The following is a 19,098-nucleotide window of genomic DNA, read 5'->3' as shown; positions in this document are numbered from 1 at the left end:
ACAGTGTAGTATGAAACTCTATATGTGTCTCATACTAGTAGTATGAGACAAAGGTTTTGCTGCTCTTACTTCTCCCAGAGCTCCCACTGCTAACTAGAAACACTTAGTGCTGTCAATCGTGCCTGTGTGTGTTGCTTCCTTCCTCCCTGCTGCCTTCACTCCCTGATATGATACAGCTTTTCCCCTTCAGCAGAGCCTCTCATGAATGCTAAGCCTAGTTAGCATAGCCACCGACGACGGCGGATGAAGAGTTAAATTAAGAGTTAATTTAGGAGCACGTTCATGACATTTATTGACAGCGCCAAGTCCCTCCTCCTGTCTCTGATTGGTTGTTTTTGACCAGGAGTGTTACATTTCTTCAGACAGCAATAGTACTACTTGGAGGAGAAGGACAAGATTGATCTTTTCACAGATTACCTGTATCATATTATACTGTCACAATATGGTGATAGTTTTAGCACAGGCAAACCTTAAGGCAAAGAGAAACTTATGGTTTGCACCAAACCACTACTTGTACAAACATTTGGTTAGTATGTTATTTAGAACTTCCTTAAAACATCCAGTTACCTCCCCTTGCATGCCTTAAAGGATCAGACATTAAGTGGCTCCTTGACCAAACTCATGATGTGTGACTTTCATCTTTGTGGCATTTGTATTTATCCTAAACTCATTTGGAAGCATAAGCAAAATCCTCTTTAAAGCCGCCTTCTCTCCGGCTCTACCTGTAAACATCATAAATCACTGATATATACACGTTCCTTCCTAACCAAAGCAAAAAATGTAAGCACACAAAAGTACATTACACACAGACACTAAAACAGGATAAAAGGTGAGTTAACAGCTTCCATCTGTGGCTTGTTATCGCTCCAGCAGATCATCGCTTCACTGCTGAAGTCACACCATCGTCTAACATCTCACAAGCCACATTTCAGCTCCTGCTGACTTTTCTTCTGCGCCTCTCTTCCTTCAATAATTCCCCTTTTCTCGTCTCCATCACGCTCACATTCATCCTTAATTCTCCGTCTCGTTATTTCTTGTCTCTTGAAGTTGCTTTCAATGTCATATCTGTAGTTTCATCTCTCCTGCCTGTCTAGATGTCGTCCCAACCTTCTGCCCTTTGCAACCTGATCTCTTTTCCTACTTTGTGCCATTTTTTTCTTCAACCATCTTTTGCCTGAAGACCATATATAGCTGCAAAGTTCTGACAGAATCCAAGGTGAAACATCTGTCTTCAATGTGTATCGTTTCCCCGCAGGCAGCGGGCCAACGCTGCATCCACAAACAGCAGACGTGCCAAACCGAAGCGACAGGCGAAGCAGCATCTGGTTTCACTGTGTCCAACCTAAGCTTTTGCATCACCCCACTGTGAGATCTGCGGAGATGTTTATGCAGTAATTTATGCAGCGTTCTGCTTAGTCAGCCTGGCCTGGTGAGATGCCTGTCAGAACTGGCGGAGGGACATGTGGACGTCTTATTCACTTGTGCGGTTTGCGGTTTTTCTTTGATGTGGGAGCTTACAGGATTTCACCATTACGCAAAGAACAATGAAATGTAATCAAACTTCTGAATGAGGATTAGAAGAAATGAGTTGTGATGAAAATGACACCAGCAAACATTTGAGTTTTCCCTTCCAATGAGTTGGAAATGTTTTCTCTGGAAACTCTTAGCCGCAGCTGATTTTTTTCCATCCTTCCTGTGTTTGTATAATCTATTTTCTCTGTGTAGGTGTCCCAGCGCTGTTATAAATGATTTGACAGTCCAAAAACATGCAGCTTAGCATCTCTGCTGACACTAGAGTCGGTTGTTTTGTGTCCTGGATTCCTATATTTTGGATGACAAACAAATGCAGCCATTATTAGTAATATTGGAAACTGATTAACTGTCTTCCCATCAGATGTTTAGAAGTTTTCCAAAGCTTTCCCATATACAGAAAAGCTGCATAATTTTCAGAATGACTAATTTAAAAATGTTAACGATCAAACAATACTCCTAGCTTTTGAATTAGCTTTTTTATTATGACAATAAATAAACTGTTACAAACATTACCCTGACATCTGGTAAATGACTGTATTCTTTTTCTCTTTGTTTGTCATGCTTGGGGTTTTAGCTTCTTGTTTCGATCTTATGTGATTTATTCTGAGTTTGGAAACTTGGCTCCAGATTTCTCAATTTCCACATTGACTAGCTCCTCTTTTTCCCCACCTTCTGCATTCCCAATCAGTTCAGCGTCATCCACTTTATTTTATTTTATCTCATCTTCCAATGTATACTGCATGTAGTTTGGATTTTATTGTCATATTTTTGAATTTCCCTTTTTTTTTTTTGCGCCATCAAAGATACAGCATCTTTCCATGTTCCTGCACACGGGTCCAAAACTATTTATTTAAGCTATGACACTTTAATGAATTCTAAAAAACACTGCAAATAGGTATTTATGAGTCCATTTTATAGGTTGTGTCTAACTTGATTTAAACGCAATTAAAGTAATTGTATTTAAAAACGTCTCAATGTCCAAGGGGGAAATTCTATAATGCCAAAAAAAAAACAGTTTAAGAAATACTTACTTGTTCTAAAAGCAAAAAGGTAACACAAAACTCTTAATCGTGCGCTGAAATCTCCAAAGTACAAATTATTCAGAGGCACAGTGTAAGCTGTATTAAACCTCAGACAGGTTTACACCCTTGCATATCTACACCTGTGTGATTGTTATCAGTGTTATCGTTGGCTTAGAAAGAGAAAGAGAGGGGGACACATCTGAAGCCTATTAGACCCCCTGCATTTCAAAATGTATACCAGACCCATGTCTCGCATGAATAAATAGCTCCCTGGTTCAACCACATCTTTCCACTTCAGAGCTGACAAAACTGGCTGTTTCTCTAAATATTACTCCTCTACGTTTAATAGTCTTGAGCTCTGACATGCAAACACACTGACGAAGTTTCATTAGACTCATTACACTGTTGACTGACTTCCCAGGGTATCATTAGATCTCGGTTGTATATTATTGCAGAGTGTCAAATATTTCTGGAATCTGCTGTGTGGACTAAAAACACTGCACACCCTTCCAGTCCTTTTCATCCTTTTCTCCCAGGTTTTGTATTACCTTCCATCCGATACTTGCCCTGTTTGCATTATGTTAAGGTGTGTTTCGCAAAAGAAAAATGTAAAGCATGCAATATTTTTTTGCTAGTTCTAGTGTTCCTAAATATACATGTGCTGTGCATTCTAGATAAACAAAAAAAAACTTCTTGATTAAGCTCCTCCTGCATCGTTTTCTTGCCATGTTACCAACAAGGTTATTCTATCTTGAAAATGATTTCTATATAACTCTAAGCGAGACAAAATTAAGCATTAAGCAGTACCAGACCAACCCTGGACTTAGATCATTCTGCACTGATTACAGATTCTTTAATACACAATTTTGAGATTTGAAGACTTTATTTGTAAAAACTAAAAACTAGAGCTTGTTCACTTTGTTTAGCCCAAAATGTGCCATGTGACAGCTGTCAAATATACAGAATTATACCTTCAAACAAAAGAAGTCAATGGGCCTTCTGATGCAGTCATTTAAGGTCGGCTAGTCTTGTTCTTCATTCAACCCAGAAAGTAGCCATTAAAATAGATCCGTTAAGTTTACAACTGCTGACAAAATTTAGCATAAACAATTACATCAAATTTCAACCTACATCTCCATCTTTCATACATATTTTTACATGAGCAAATTTGTAACTTTTCAACCACATTTTTACCTTGTCTGGATGGAAATCTTTGCTGTATCGATTTGGTAAAGGCTGAATCGACAGATGATGCAGTATGTGCGTCTGTTCAAGAATAATGCTAAAATTGCAAAATATGGTGAATATGATGGTGGGCATATTTTACTCTGACATTTTACTCCCTGAAGCACATTGTCTTTAGTTTTGTTTTTGTTTTTTTAAATGATGTCAGATGCCATTGTTAAGACTCGTGCAGTTGGCATGAGTCTTAAAACTTCAGCAAACAATTAGTCATTAAGGTTTCAGGGAATTGCACTGGCAAGAAAACAGCAGCACATATAACTGATGACAGATTTAATTAGACCATGCCAAGTTGTTCCTGCTCCTTGCTGGAGATGTCGCATCTCATTATTCATCTTAACCAGACACACAAGATCATTTAACAACAACAAGTGAGAATCATAACCACAAAAGAAAAGAAGAGTTGAGGTTCTTGTCTGTTCTGACTTTTAATGTTGTAATCACCTGCTATTTTTTAGACGGAGAATCTCTCCGTCTATCTTTTTCTATATTTTTCTATCAGAAATCCTATATTTCTTTCCCCTTCTCTCTCTCACACAAAATTAGTGCTGATAAATATCCCTCTGTCCTCTAAAGATGCTTGCTGTTATTTGATCTTCTCTCTCTCTCGGGCGAATTGACACACAGCGTAGGCTGTTGCCTCATCCTCCTCTATTGAGTCAACTCCACCATCCCACACAGATTTACCATTCTCTCTTCCCTGATTTCATCATCATCATAACCAATCTTCCTTTTTCTCTCTCCTCTCTGGATTTGGTTCTACCCATCCCTCTCCTTAACCCAATCTAATCCATTTTCCTGCTCTTTATAGCTCCTGCCTCTGCCTTCATTCAACCACTCTGTTCCCATCTCTCTTTCAAAGCGATTTAAATTCCAGTCTTTGTAACCTCATCCCCACTTTCACTTTCTTTGAACACCAGTCATTTTTTCCCCATGTCCTTGTTCTCAATCTCCCTATGAAATGTACATCCTAACCTCTACATCATTCTTCATAAGCCACTCTTAAAAGCGACCAATCCTCCATTGTTTCCTGATTTTCTTCTTGGACTTCAGTCTTCTAATTAACAACTTTACTCACAGCCTTCACTGCCGTCGGGCTTGATCTGAAGCTTTTATTCTGTCAGTGAAGGCTGCTTTCATGTGCTCAGCTAAATCACCACCGGCCTCACACACACACATCCACCCACACACACACACACACACACGCACTTTAACTGAAAACAACTCAAAGCAGATGCATGTGATATTCCACTTTCTCACTTCTTAGGTTTGGCTAATTCTTAACTATAAAAGTTGAAACACTTTTAATTGCAACCAAATCTGAAATCTGGTGTCATCTTTTATTTCAATTTATTATAATCATAAATAATTTTTATGTCCTGGCCAGCAACATATTTCTCATTATTGACATCTATTTTGCTTGCTCATTTGCATCTCTGTGTTTTCTGTGATGGACTTGCAACCTTTCCAAGCGACATTTGACTGTGGTTTTATTTCTGGCCATTACTTAAGACACTGAAGAGGATTTTGTTGTTGTTGTTTAGAGGGGGTGATGGTTCAATTGTTGCAGTGAAGGCAAAATGTGTTCTTTAGAGATTAGCTAAAATTAAATAAAGGTGTGAAAAAGGAACAGTCTGTGTGTAATTAAACTACATCATGAGTTTCACTTACAGAAATAAATTAACATAATGAATGTTGCATGAATGTTGTATTCTGAAAGACTTGCTCTTTCACATTAAACATCAGAAAAATGCATCTATTCTTCAAAACCTCAACAGAAAGGAGTGTCTAGAATATTAAAGTTTTGATTAATGGTTCAGTTCCTCACTTTGTGCTTTATATATTTGAAAAAGTAGTACACCATAGTAATCATGGTACAGTACAGTCCCTTTTCAGATGCCTCTGCAGAACCAATTGATTGCTACATAAAAGAATGTTTTTGTTTCCGTGTTTGTAACGTTCTCCATCATCCATGTTTCCCACCATCATTATTCTGTTTTCCATCACTTCACATTGGCTCTGAGCCAAAATGCTAAATGGCTACATAGGACTACGAAACGATATGACACAGAAAGTCCCACTTTGCTTTGGTTTATCTGTCTGACCTTTAGCGTATGTCATGGATAAATTAATGCTGCAACAATTATGGGTAAGAAAAAAATCCCTTATTTTGACCAATATTAAAATAGTTGTATGACGTAATTCTGTTTGGAAACAAAGCGCACTTGTTGCACTTTAAAAAAAATGAGTGTCCAGATTGTAGCCATTAAATTTAATAGTCAGATTTTATTGTCCATTACATCTTAACCTGAAATTAAAACAGATTTGGGTAATTTCACATTTCTACTCTACAATGGCACAAGTCTTTGATATGGCTTCTGTCAGCTTGCTGACATTTTGTGGGGAAGCTAAGGATGATCCAGCCAACAGATTTATTTCAGTCTGGGGACCATGTGGGCTCTCTGTGACTCACTAAAGAATTACACTTTGGTTTGAAAGACTTCCAGGTTTCTTGTTTGCACATGCACATGGACATGTCCGATTCAAAAGAGAACATTGTTTTATTTTATAAACCGATTTGGGTAAATTGCCTAATTTTCCTCCATTCTGAGATTTGACTTTTATGTCTTTACTTAAACTGTGGGCTGATTTGTTATGTCAGTGATTATTTAAAAATAGTGAAAAAGTTCTGGTGGTTCTAGAAGGGCTGGGCTATGTTGTGTTTTTTTTTTTTTACTTTGGCTAAGAAAAGTTGTTTCCCATTTGACATCACAAATTTTCCTGGCAATTAGTTTGGATTGTTCTTCAATTATATTGATCTTAATTATATTCCAAGAATATGACGACAGTAAATAACATAATTAATTTTTTGACAGATATTTGAAAGCAGACACTGAAAAATTTAAAGTAAAAAGAATAAATAAAATTAAACAGCTAATGTCACTTTTTTTGAGGATGGAAGACACATTTGGCAAACCAAATCAGCAGATCCTATCCTTTTAATTTTTGCACAACAACATATAACTACCACAGTAACACTAGAGTATAAGCTTTTTTTAGTGCCTTAAAGACATGATGCAATGAGAAAGTATAAGGCTCACAAAATGCCTTAACCATTTATCAAAGTAGCTTGATCATCTTGGCTGCCAGATGCCACAGATTCTTTTGGAAATATAGAAAAATGTGTCCATATGGATACCACAGCTCTCATATGGCATGCTGCTTCACATGTGCACCCCTGCTATAGAATTAATGTAACTGTGTCTCAAACGTCACAAATGTTGCACAGCAATAAGGTCATGCTGCCTTGTTAAAGTGAAACTTAAGAAATCCCTTATTGTTTGAATAGCTCACTAATTATCTAGCACTTGGATCACTCAAAGAGCATCAAAAAAAAATAATAATTCTACATAGTTGATTGAGTAATATGAAAAATTAAAGCAAAACGGTGATGCTATGGAAAAGCGATATGTTCAGTCAAGATGCAGCAGAACCCTGTGAGGTCCAACCCATTGGTCTCAGCGCTCTGCTAAATAGGAGTGCATAAAAATCAACACAGGCTTCAAAGACATCAGACTTGATTTCCCACAAAGTCACATTCATTTCCTCACATTAGCAGAAATTTTTCAATGGCAGAATTCATGCCAACAGTGTAACAACCATTTTAACGCCCAGTTTTAGAAAACTGTATTCCAAATCCCAACTTTTGGCAGACTAAGTAAAAAAGGAACATGGAAAAGGACAAAATGTGATGTGTTATACTTAGAGTAGAGAATTTCTGTAATCTAGCAATTTAGAATGGGTATTTTATTTATTTATCTTTCACCAAGACAACGTTTTGTTTTTGTTTTTTAAAATGGTTCCACTACACTGTCTCTGCTGGAGCTGGTACTGGATTCTCTGATGCAATTAAGCTACACAATCTCTAAAGACAAGTTAAAGTGGCAGCTCAATGTTGCTTACATTTAGTGACTTAGTAACTTTGGAGCAAAGTTTTTTTTGTTGTTTTTTTTTAATCACCTAGATGTGTTTCAGGTATCTATGCCAACTTTGGTTGACTTTTCTAGAGAAATTAACTTATATTCTTATCTATTTAATGCAGTTAAATTTTTGTCATAGCAATCCACCATTTTCCTTCTTTTTTCAGCTATGTATACATTTCATATCTGTATTTCAACGCTCTGAAACTGATCTGAAACAAATCCACAATAAGGCTCAACATGAAGAGTCTTAACAGCATGATGATCCACAAACGAGCAAAAACTGAAGAACTTTTTAAAAACTCATAAAACCTCCAACATTATCAGGGAACTTTTGAGAGCAGCTGAGAGTGAAGCTGGTGTGTTTCTTTAACTTTACGGGTGGGGTAGAGTTTCGGGAGATTAGATAAATACTTTTTTAAAGTTTTGAAGCCTCCTTGCTCAAGGTCTACTACTGCGATATGTGTGGTTCGTGTTAAATTCACCACCATGCTGAGGACATTTAGGTTGTTGTTGGCTACATGTGCAGCTGAACTATGCGCACCCTTTTTTCTTTTTAAATACTAACTGAATCACAGTGGACAGCCATACATATTTCCCAATGAAAAGAGACGGAAGGAATAGTGGGACTGAATGTACACATAGACACGCAGACATGCAAGTTTCACATAGTGTTTTGCATTTACTTGGGGTCCCTAGTAATCTGCATGACAGATGGTCAATGCCACATTGTTGGGACATGAACTCTCAACCTTTGCCTGTCAAAGGGACCAGTGTTCCTCCGCATTCAGGTTGGCTCTTCTTTCCTCTGTTACTGTCATTCCTACACTACTTTTTCAATCTCCTGTATTTTCCCCCCTTTTTATAAAACCTTATCTGCAGCTCGCTATTCTTTCATTCAGTCTTCTTTGTTTTGACGTAAATCCACACAATAGTGTAAACTGCTTCATTTTTGCCACCTCTCTCAACTATTTGTTTTAGATGTTGTTATACAGTGTTGTTTGAAATGTAAAACAAAAAATGTTCTTCCAGACTCAGAACTAGCCTAAACTAATATCAGCTTTTATCTGCCTTTACTCCTCACTGGACATAAAAATAAACCATAACGCAGCAACATTCTGATGAACTGACACAATCTGACAAAGTTAATGAAGGTATTTATGCTGTATCCAGCCTGTTTTTTGTTTTGGTTTGTTTTGTTTTGTTTTTAAAGAATGAAAACAGAGAATAATGAAATACCTGGAACTTGATGAGCAGGAACTTTCCATAGTTAAGGACAGAGATTTTACAAGTTCAGGAGGTCAACATACACAAAGAAAGTTATTCAAAACCAGCCAAACTTAAATCAGCCAGTGCATCTCTGCATTTAGAAAATTAAACAATTACACAGTCTAAACGGTTGTTAAAATCCAAGGCTGATTAAGTTTCATGGTCATAGTTCATTATAAGTGCTGCAACAAATGAATGCTGCATTGTCTGTGTTTTGGCAATGCAGTGTTCACATAAAGTTTGTTTAAGATTAATTTTCTGAAGATTTCTCCCAACATTAAATAAACCAACACATGCCATCTATACTTAATCTTTTGGCTATGGAAGAATAACAACTTGGAACAACTGACCAGGATTTTAAGGTGAGTTAAGGTTTTCTTTGCCAAGTTATGGGCTTCATTTAATTTTCTTTCTAGACAAAAAGAAGTTGGCAGCACTGATGTTTATTTTTTTGTCAGCATTGTAATTAAGTCCCAAAATAATACAGAAAAAGGAAAGGTAATCTGTTTCTGAGGATTCTGTAGTTCTTTTTATGCAGATCTCCTTGTTATAATTTATTATTATGAGTTCCCACCTTTTCTTCTCAGCTTCAGATAAATACTTAAGCTGATTTCACTCCAGCTCCCTTTCCATCTGTCATCTCTGATCTGACTGTGTTTGTCCTCAGCTCTCTCTCACATTCGGTGTCGATGTTGTTGTCTTCAGTCGCCAGGCCGCCATCTGAGAGCCGTAACAGGAGAAATACTGCTGACACGCCACACAACTGACACTCAGATGTCTACATCAGATGCGTAAACCCTGAGTGACTGCAACAGTGTCACGGAAACTTTAAACAAACACATTCAGCAGCTCAGCAGACACAGATGTCAGTCTGTGACATCTTAAATAAAAAGGCTCAGGAACACAATTAATGAGGCTCATCAGCAACAGCAGCACACAAACCAGAGCTTGACTGATTCAGAAGCATTAAGCCAGCAAACCCAAATTCCCTGACAAGTTATATTCTGCTTTCTATATACTTTTAACATTCTTTTCTTCACCAAATAAATAATCTCATCTCACCACACCAACAAGTACATGTTGCATATTACTGTCACCAGCAGATCCACAGGTTAGATGAGTGAGACATCTCATTGAAACCTGCATGGTTCTGTAATAGGAAACTAATAACAATGATGTGTTTACAGCTTTTAAATAAATGGCCAGCACTAATTACTTGAGCGCTTTGAGCTCAGCTGTGCACCGACTTTTAATTTAGCGCAGGTATCTAGAGTCACACGTTGTATTTACCACGTATATAAATAACTCTTACTTTTGTGTAACTTACAAAAATGAGCACATATTTTGTATCTTCTTGGACATCCCTGTCAATCTGTTCAGTCAAACAGTGAGTTTGTTGTAACGTACAGTGTGTGTTTGCAACACCAAATGAGCAATTTGGGCTCATTTATACAAAAAAATACAGGGAAAGATGTGTAAAATAAACTTAATTCAAAGCTGTAGGTATGTCCTAGTCTCTGGCAGTTTCCTGATGTATGAAAATCAACACAGATTTATTTTACTTTCAAGGCATGTTTTCTTGGCTTTCTGATTTTGAGAAGTTTTTCACAACAGACTCGTTGTAGCATTACTCTAAATTGTCATTTTAGATTTAGCATACAGTATAATGTTTCTAGTTTTATTTAATTTGACACAAATCTTTAGGGTGTGAATATCTGCAGTGCTGTGGATTTTGTGAAGCATATTTAATTCTTAACATTGGACTTTTTCTTTACTATAGTGGGGTTTATATAAATTTTTAACAGGAGATAATGCAAATATATATACCTATACATATTTTACTGTGCATATTTTCAATGCCTGCCACTAAATGTCAAAGTTTCTGCGTTTGTGCATTCAAGAAAATGTGTTGCCAAATATATCAAGCCAACCTTTAAACAAGCTCTCATTTTGCCTTTACTATTGTTCTGATGATTAACCTGATCATTATTTATTGGGGTAACTTTCTGTTTGCCTGATACTGGCCTGATGTTTGGTCTGCCACCTGCTGTTAAAAGCAGGAATTGCATCATCATTACAGTTTGATGTGAGGACATACAGTAACTCTGTAATGTCTAAATGATATTCAGACCTGGCAATTCTTTCGTTCTGCTTCTGCAGAACATAAACTGGTGTAGTTCTATGCATGACGATGCCAAAGAGAGGTTAAGAAAAGACAATGGATCAAAATTAGAATAAGCAATATATTCTACAAACAATAAGTTCATTTGAAAACTCAAAGAACAATAAATTTATTTTTCAAAATAGGACACCTTGCTTTAAATCAATGAATAAAACTATACCACACATCAGCTTTCTTTACAATTTGGATTTCTTTTTATGTATTTAGATTTTTACTAATTATATTGTCTAATTTAGGTTTTTATGCACTTGACCATATGTTTTATATTGTCACCCCTATGTTTTACCCCTAATGTTTTATTTTAAGCCAGGTAAAGTTCAAGTGGACCTACAGTCTTTCCTCCCAAAATTTCTTACAGCTGAGACATCAAAAAAGGAAAACAAACGACTGAACCAAGCCAGTTGGCCCCTGGGTTTGGCTGTCGACTCTTCCAGCTTTTTCTCACTATTCTTTTTTATTCTTATTCTTTCATATCAAGTCTGAGTCAGTATGAGGTTCGGAAGCACAAGTCAGCTGAACTTGAGAATTGCAGACAGACAGACACTGCACTGAGTGATTGCAGAGAATGAGTTGTTACATTATTCACGGCGCAAAAGAGATGGATGAAGACGGATGGCGAACGGACAAAGAAAAGAGCTGAAAAATGACAGGACAAGAGACGCCCTGCATTCCAGCAGGTCTGGAGTCTCCATCTGACTCCTGGTGACGGTTTTCCCAGCCCTGCTGCAGGACAACTCACGCCCAGCGGTAACGGCGATCGAGCAAGGCCAACTGAGAAAGCACACTCATTAATTCAAAGGGTGCAAAAACAAACAGACCCCTTCCTTTTGAAAACCAGCGCAGTTGGATTAAAACAGGACACTGATGTGAGCCTTTGAGTTTTCAAGTACGCCCCCATGCCTCCCCCTGCCTTCAGTGAGACAAAGTGAATATTGTATTGGACAGAATGTGTGTTTAAGGCCGTGTGTGAGCTAAAAAGCAGACACAGACACTGTTTGAATGAACAAAAAAGGGAAAAAAATAGAAGAAGTGAAACTGAAAGATGCATTATTCCAGTGAGATAATCTAATATGAACTCATGAAATGCATAGAGAGGCCTGGTTAGGTGCTTGACATATAAAAACTATTTATAGTGAAATTGTACATAATAAGCTTTAAATTGAGTTAAAGGATATTTACCATCTTTATGGGATGACCTCCAAACTAACTTTTTTTTTTTCAGAAAAGTCCCGCTTTACTAAAAGTGAAGGTGTCAAAAATTTAAATCACTACAAAGGAGACACAAAGCACATGCACTCATACAGTTAAGTGGAAAAAACACTCGTCTTCCTGCTTCAACTTCAACCCACTAATTGATTGAAATGAGATAATGATGCCTTTTCCTTCCACTAAATTACTTCCACATCCTCCTGGCAGCGCAAACACCCCGAGTGTTTCTGAGAATTAAAACTGAGAGCGAGGCAACTAGCTGAATACACAGCCAAACATATGCAAAACGATGAAGGTTTGAAGACAGGAAAAAGGCATTCATTAAACAGACGAGGAATACTGGAAGATAGGAGGAGATTTACGCATAAAGGCTACAAAAGAAGAGAGCTAACGCTAGGGGGAATAATGCATGGGAGGGCAAACTGAGAGGTCAAAGTAAAGGTCAATGAGACAGGAAGCAAAGAGCTGTGTGGTCACTAATGAGAATCTTCAATGCAAGAGCTCTTCCCACACTCCTTGAGGGGCACAAGTGGAGAGATCCTTTCATATGTAAGGAAGTTAGAAATAACAAATAAAGTTGTTTAATTCATTAAAAGGCCATTTTAGTGTGAAGAGGATTTGTGTTTGTGAACGCAGTGCCTCAGAGTGCTGGCACAGAGGTTTGAACTTATTGTGCCTTAACTGGACCTGGTTGCTAAAATCTCACTAGAGCTTCTATTAATAAAAATGTTGTATATATTTCAGTGCTGAGTAGGAAATCTTTAGTTGGAATTTTTAAATAAATAAATAAATCCCATTTCATTTAAAAAAAATTGAACTATTTTTCATATGTCTAATTTTGGTGAGTCGTAGCTTGTCCAGGTGGGGTAACCACTGGCAGCTGGATGTTAAGTGACCCAAGATAAACAGCTGGTGGCGCCAGTCAGTAACCACACCACAAAAAGCAGGCGTGATGAGATTAGATCATTTAACAAGCGAGCAGCAGTGAAAGCCCAAGCAGTGGAAATTACTTTGATTTGGTGATGAAAATGTTATGTTTATGAATTGCATAAACAGAAATGATTGGTATCTATTTACAGTGTTTGTTACAATCTGAATAGGTAAAAATGTCAAGAGTTATTAGTGCAGTTATGTATTATACAGTGTTAAAAATGGTTTACTTTACACTGTTGCATAATTTAACTTCAGTCTACAGAATTTCAAACCAGTTCTTCAATACATTGAAAATTTACAAAACTACAAACATGTTGAATGAACCATAACAAACAAGCACTGATAGACTTAATACCAAAGGCAAAGAAATCCTGAACAAAAGCTCATACTAATGCATTCTCCAAGTTAACCTTTGAGGATATCAACTTATTTTTTCAAACTCAATTGTATTTCCACATCAAAGATTTCCTCTGATATAAGTTTAAATAAATACTGAGTCTAGGATTTTGCAAAGGCCTAAGGAGATAGAATTTACCAAGACACTATTGTAACTTTTAAATGAGCAATTGTTGTTTTATTCACAAAAATGCAAGTTACCTTCCTACACTTAATTCTTCTATTCATTCCTTGCCAACCCACTGAGCTGTGTTTATTTGCAGTGCGGGAAGACCAATAAGCTCAGATGGTGGCTTTTCTCCTGAAAATTGAACAGGAGGAAATCCTGCGAGATATCTTGGGCCAATGATAATTGCAGAACTGCTTCGGGTGAAACTGGATGAAACAATGAGCCAGACTTGGCAACAACAGTCAGCAGTACTTACGCACTCTTAAACCCACTCATTATCTATGAATGACTCATGGACAACAACTGTGTCAGATTAGAGGGAAGGAAACGATGTAAACTGTCCAAAAACAGACTGCATAGGCATCTATACCCAAGATATTAAGAATAAGGCTTATATTATATGGGTCAAACAATGACTTGAAACTGCCTAGAAAAAGTTAAGAACTGTCAAGACATGTGACTAAGTAATTTTCTGCATTAAAGCAAGATGGCATTTTATAGGCTTTCAAAAAAGGTATTGAGGTATTAAAATGTGTTTACTTTTTATAAAGATAACAAATATGCAGTAGATATTGGTACCATATGGTCAATATGCCTGCATTTCAAGACGTCACTGACCCCACTTTAATCCCCAAGAACATCAGATGTGCCAGGTGACATTAAACATAAGCTTCACCTGTCCCATTATATGTTTGCATTGTTGCAGTGACTATGGAAAATCACCACATTATGGTCAACGGAAACTCTAAAAAATATGCTTCTAGATATTATAATTTGTTTATAAGTAAGTTTCAATGAAAGTGAATACAAACAAAGTTTAGTTTGACAGATAAAAACATCGAGGTGGATCTTTTGTCATCAGTTTATAGCAGTCTGCAAGTGTAGAGGGTAGGGCACCAAAACTGGCTGCAGCCAAAGCCCCCCATCCTCCTAAATACGTCCCTGATATGGTATTAATTATACCACCTCGTCATAATACATTTTAAAAAGTTACTCATTCAGCAACATTTCTAAGCTTGTTAAAAAAAAATTAAAAAATCTTCTTTTTAGTTTATACTTGTTAGTTGATAAAGTACACTTTTAAAATTGCTTCACCTTGGACAAATTTATGCGCGTGTTTACTCGCTATTGGGCAAACATATCTTTTTCTCATAAATTCCGACTAAAATCTAGCCAGACCAGTTTTATTTGTGAGATTGTAACAGTCAGTTTTGTCCGTGAATGAGCTGTGTGCAATAACCATTACGGTCAGTGCTTCTCCCCTCAGTGCTTGAAGCAGTTTTAATGTCAGTAAAGTTACTTACTTCCGAATTCCGACGCGGTTGCCGTTCCTAATAAACTCTTTTAATAAGATGGTCGCACCCCGGTGGCTCTCACCGCAGAGAGGTGAAGCTCCGCCAAAAGAACCTCCTCTGACTGCGCCGCAGAGCATGTGCTCCTCCTAAAGCACGTAAACCTCCGAAACAGTAGCCAAATGAGCGACCCGGATTAAACGCTTCCAGCTTGAACCACCACAAGGAGAGGAGAAAAAAAAACAAAAACCCGAAAACACCAGCAGGACATTTACAGAAAACTACAATACAGAAATATTCCTTATCTGATGGACAGTTCTACCAATTAGTGTCACCTGCTGGAAAGCGCGCAAGCAAGCCACGATGACGAGAAAAAGCTTTACCTTTATAGGAGAGTCTCAGGCGCGGCACGTTCATTTTGGTCGCGCAGATGCTGGTGACAAGCAGCGCAACCACAACTTTGTCGAAGACGAAAGGTGTAAATCCCATAATTACTAACAGATGCGCCTCTCCTTCTCACTGAGATTTTCTTAGACTAAACGTCAAAAGTCCGAAGGGAATTTTAGCTTGACCCTTCTCATCAAGGTGTTTGATCTTGAGTGTGTGTTAATTCCCGGAGCGTCAAACTAAAGACGCACGCTGTCCTCTGTGTGGAGTGACTGCCGCTCGCCAGAGCTGCAGAGCAGATTCACTGAGTCTGCTCTGAAAGCTTCCGCAGCTCAGTTCCCACAGCAGGCAGAGAGAGAGCGAGAGAGAGAGACAGAAAGAGAGAGAGGGGAGAAAAATGGGAAGAGAAAGAGAGAGAGGAAGAAAAAGAGGGAGAGAGAGAGGGCGTGTGTTGATTCTGGCTCATCCTTTTACGCAGAGCGCAGTTCTGCCCTGGGGTATTAGTTCATTGTTACATCAAATAGGCGAAAAGTGACTTACTTTGAAACGTTTAAAAATGATTTAGAACAACACATTTCACGGATTTTTTAAAAGGTTTTATTGGCTCTAGTGGTTTTTATATATGGGTTGTGCTTAACCCACATATAGATGTTTATATGTGGGTTAACCCTAGTCTACACCCTCCGCAGTTCACTGATTTAATAGTTTCCCTTCTCATTGATGTCAACTGCAAATTTTGGTTTCAATTTGAGATTTTTTATTAGTTTCAAAGAAGACATTTGTCTGCTCATAGTAAATTAATTAGCCATCAGATCGGTATCTGATAAATGAATGTAGAGCTTTTGTTGTAGCATCATAACCCCAATTACCTTAAAAATCTGCTGTCATTTCCTGACAAAGAGCTTTGGAGATAATATTAGTTTCATTTTCCTTCTATCACCTTGCCATGTCTGGTAATCGGGTAACCTTTGGTCATTGTCCAGCCTTGTTTGTTTCTTTTCCAATTGCTTTACACTATTATATAAAAATCTAGACTACTCAAATGCACTGAAATTATTGGTTGGATATTTTTATTACATGTTCCAGTTGGAGATATGGCATAGCAATAAGAGATGGAACGTCTTTACTAGAGTTGCCAATGAACATAAAAGGGGGCTTTTTTGTTGAATATAATAAAATAGAAATACACATTTACAGTAGTTGGATATTCATGTAAAACTTCTACACTTTTACTTTACTTTTCAGTGTTGAGACAAAATTAAATGCCATTGAGTTTATGGCAAAAAAAGTCACAACTTGCTGTGTGTTGCATGATGGTCAAGGAACCAAACACAGGCAGTGTTGAGTGTTGAAAACAAACTTTAAACATGGATGCCTTATGCTCAACTGGGACATGAAGGGTCCAGATAAAATGAACTAAAGTGATATGAAGCGAACAAGGTTCATATTATGAGAACGAGGGAATTCCTACCTTCTAGCTTAGCTAAGGCAATAACAATCCCATAAATTCATGAGTTGTGCTTGAACAAAAAAGACATCCATCTCGACATTTCTCTCTCCCCCAAAACCTCGGAACAAGTGACCTTCTTTAACCCCTTCCTAGCCATTGTCACTATCTCAGGGGTTTAATTAAGTTGTGCCGTACCTTTTAAACACTCCCCCCCTCTCATACATGCATCCCATTCACATGCAAGTCTATAAGTGCACACAGGGGTCACGGCAGAATGAGACTGAGCCATTCAAGGTATCAATGCTGCTGTGGTCCTGCTCCTTCTGGGAGCACTTTTTTGCAGCAAGAAAAAAACTCCCATTTATGGTTTATATGGGCAGAAAGGCCAAGGGTGGGAAATGAGACGGGTGTGGCGATTTGCTGGGAACCCTTGAGGCTTCAAGTAACAAAGTGTTCTGAGATAACTTGCATGCTGTTGGTTGTTGATGTGAGCTGTTATCATTTTTGTGAACTTGCCATGAAATAGCAGACTTCTGGAGCCACAGAATAGTAAGTTGTAGTTTCGAAGCAGCATCCAACAGGACAACAAGATATTGGATGTCTTCCTAAAGGAGACCTTCCAAAACCTCTTGATGTAAATATTTATGTATCACTGAAGAAAATAGCTTCCTCCAGTCAAAAGAGACCACAAGTCTTCTTGACAATGGGTAGCAGTGCATTGCCCGCTGAAGAGATCCTTTTCTCCTTGAAGATAAGATTGTATTTCATCTAAACACTGTGCTTGTTGATGGATAAAAGATGTTGTTTCGTGCCAATTTCATCTTTTTTTGCATCTTTTGTGGAAAGACATGTTTGAAGGATTTTTTATACATTTGAAAATCTTTGGCTTTAGGTTGCCAGAAACTCTTAAACATGATCTGTTCTGTCTTCTCTGGTTTTGACCCATGAACCAATATAACTGATACAGGACAAAATAAGATACAACTGAGAGGAAAGCCCCTGCCTTGGAATAATAAACCCATATGCAAGATCGAAGAGGTATCCAGTGATGGAAGTTAATCCTTTTCACCTCTTATATTGCAAAAATTAAAAGTTTATAAGATGTAGTTCTCCTTTGACATCATGTTTCTTTATGAAGAAACACATTTCACTGTAATAGCAGCTTCAAGTCTTTTCAGGCATGTGTCTACCAGCTTTGAATATCCAGTGAATGCCCTTTCCTCTCTACAAAATTCCTCCGATTGGATAAAGATTTTCTATAAACACCTACATTTTACTGCCTTCTCAGCTGGTTTCCTATCTGGACATTGAGAAAAACATCTTCAGCACTAATGTAGATTTTGTTTCAAGGCCATAATTTAGCAGATTTGCAGTAGCGTCGTGTCTCTTTAGATTTTTTTTCATGATGGATTTTATAATGCAATGTGAAAAGTTCAGAGGGTGCTAAAAACAAGCTTTATTGAAAATTGCTGAAAACCCGGTATCTTTTTTCCCCTACTTGAGAATTGTGCACCACTTTGTGTCGGGTCTTCAATTAAACACTAGTAAAAATAAACTGAAGTCTTGTTGTTACATGAAAACATTTCAAAATGGTGAAAGTGTATGAGTATCTTTGCCAGGCACCATCTATTAAAAGCATTTACTGAGGTACTTTTTGACTGATGCCCTCTTTGAAGTAAAGGGCTCTCATTCCTCTGAAGCTTCTGACCGCACACAACTTGTCTGTAGGACAAACAGACGTGGGAACCCAGCAGAAGAGGCCACAAATGGGGCAAGTGTTCAAGAGTTGAATAATTGATTGTAAAAGCAGCAGCCTTTCTGCCATCTCTGTGAAGTGTTCCTTGCATCAAACAAAGGAACTGCTGACTTTAAACAACCTACGTCGATGGTTGCCTCTTCAACCACAATCAAGCTAGCTGGAGGAACATGAGGAGTCGGGATGATTAAGCAAAGTGAATTTACTGTGCTCTGATTTGCTCTTTACTTTCCTAACCCCGTTTCTGACTTCCTCTGTGTCATTTCTAATCACTGACA

At 37.7% G+C, this 19,098-nt stretch overlaps 1 protein-coding gene across 3 annotated transcripts in view; it reads right to left on the bottom strand.

Annotated features, from left to right (window-relative positions):
• sema3bl (sema domain, immunoglobulin domain (Ig), short basic domain, secreted, (semaphorin) 3bl) overlaps positions 1-15,951 on the bottom strand; it is a 61,603-nt gene extending 45,652 nt beyond the window's left edge. The window contains exon 1 of one of the 3 annotated variants that reach the window (XM_044118057.1): positions 15,611-15,951. In XM_044118057.1, the coding sequence (XP_043973992.1) occupies positions 15,611-15,716 (106 nt within the window). In that variant the 5' untranslated portion in view covers positions 15,717-15,951. Of the gene's footprint in view, positions 1-15,239; positions 15,495-15,610 lie in introns of those variants that run through there. The other 2 variants (XM_044118042.1, XM_044118048.1) reach the window with 2 other exon arrangements.
• Positions 15,952-19,098: the final 3,147 nt, after the last annotated feature.

This window comes from Gambusia affinis, linkage group LG01, assembly GCF_019740435.1.
Source record: "Gambusia affinis linkage group LG01, SWU_Gaff_1.0, whole genome shotgun sequence".
Taxonomy (NCBI): Eukaryota; Metazoa; Chordata; class Actinopteri; order Cyprinodontiformes; family Poeciliidae; genus Gambusia; species Gambusia affinis.
This window is presented reverse-complemented; position numbering and strand designations above follow the sequence as displayed.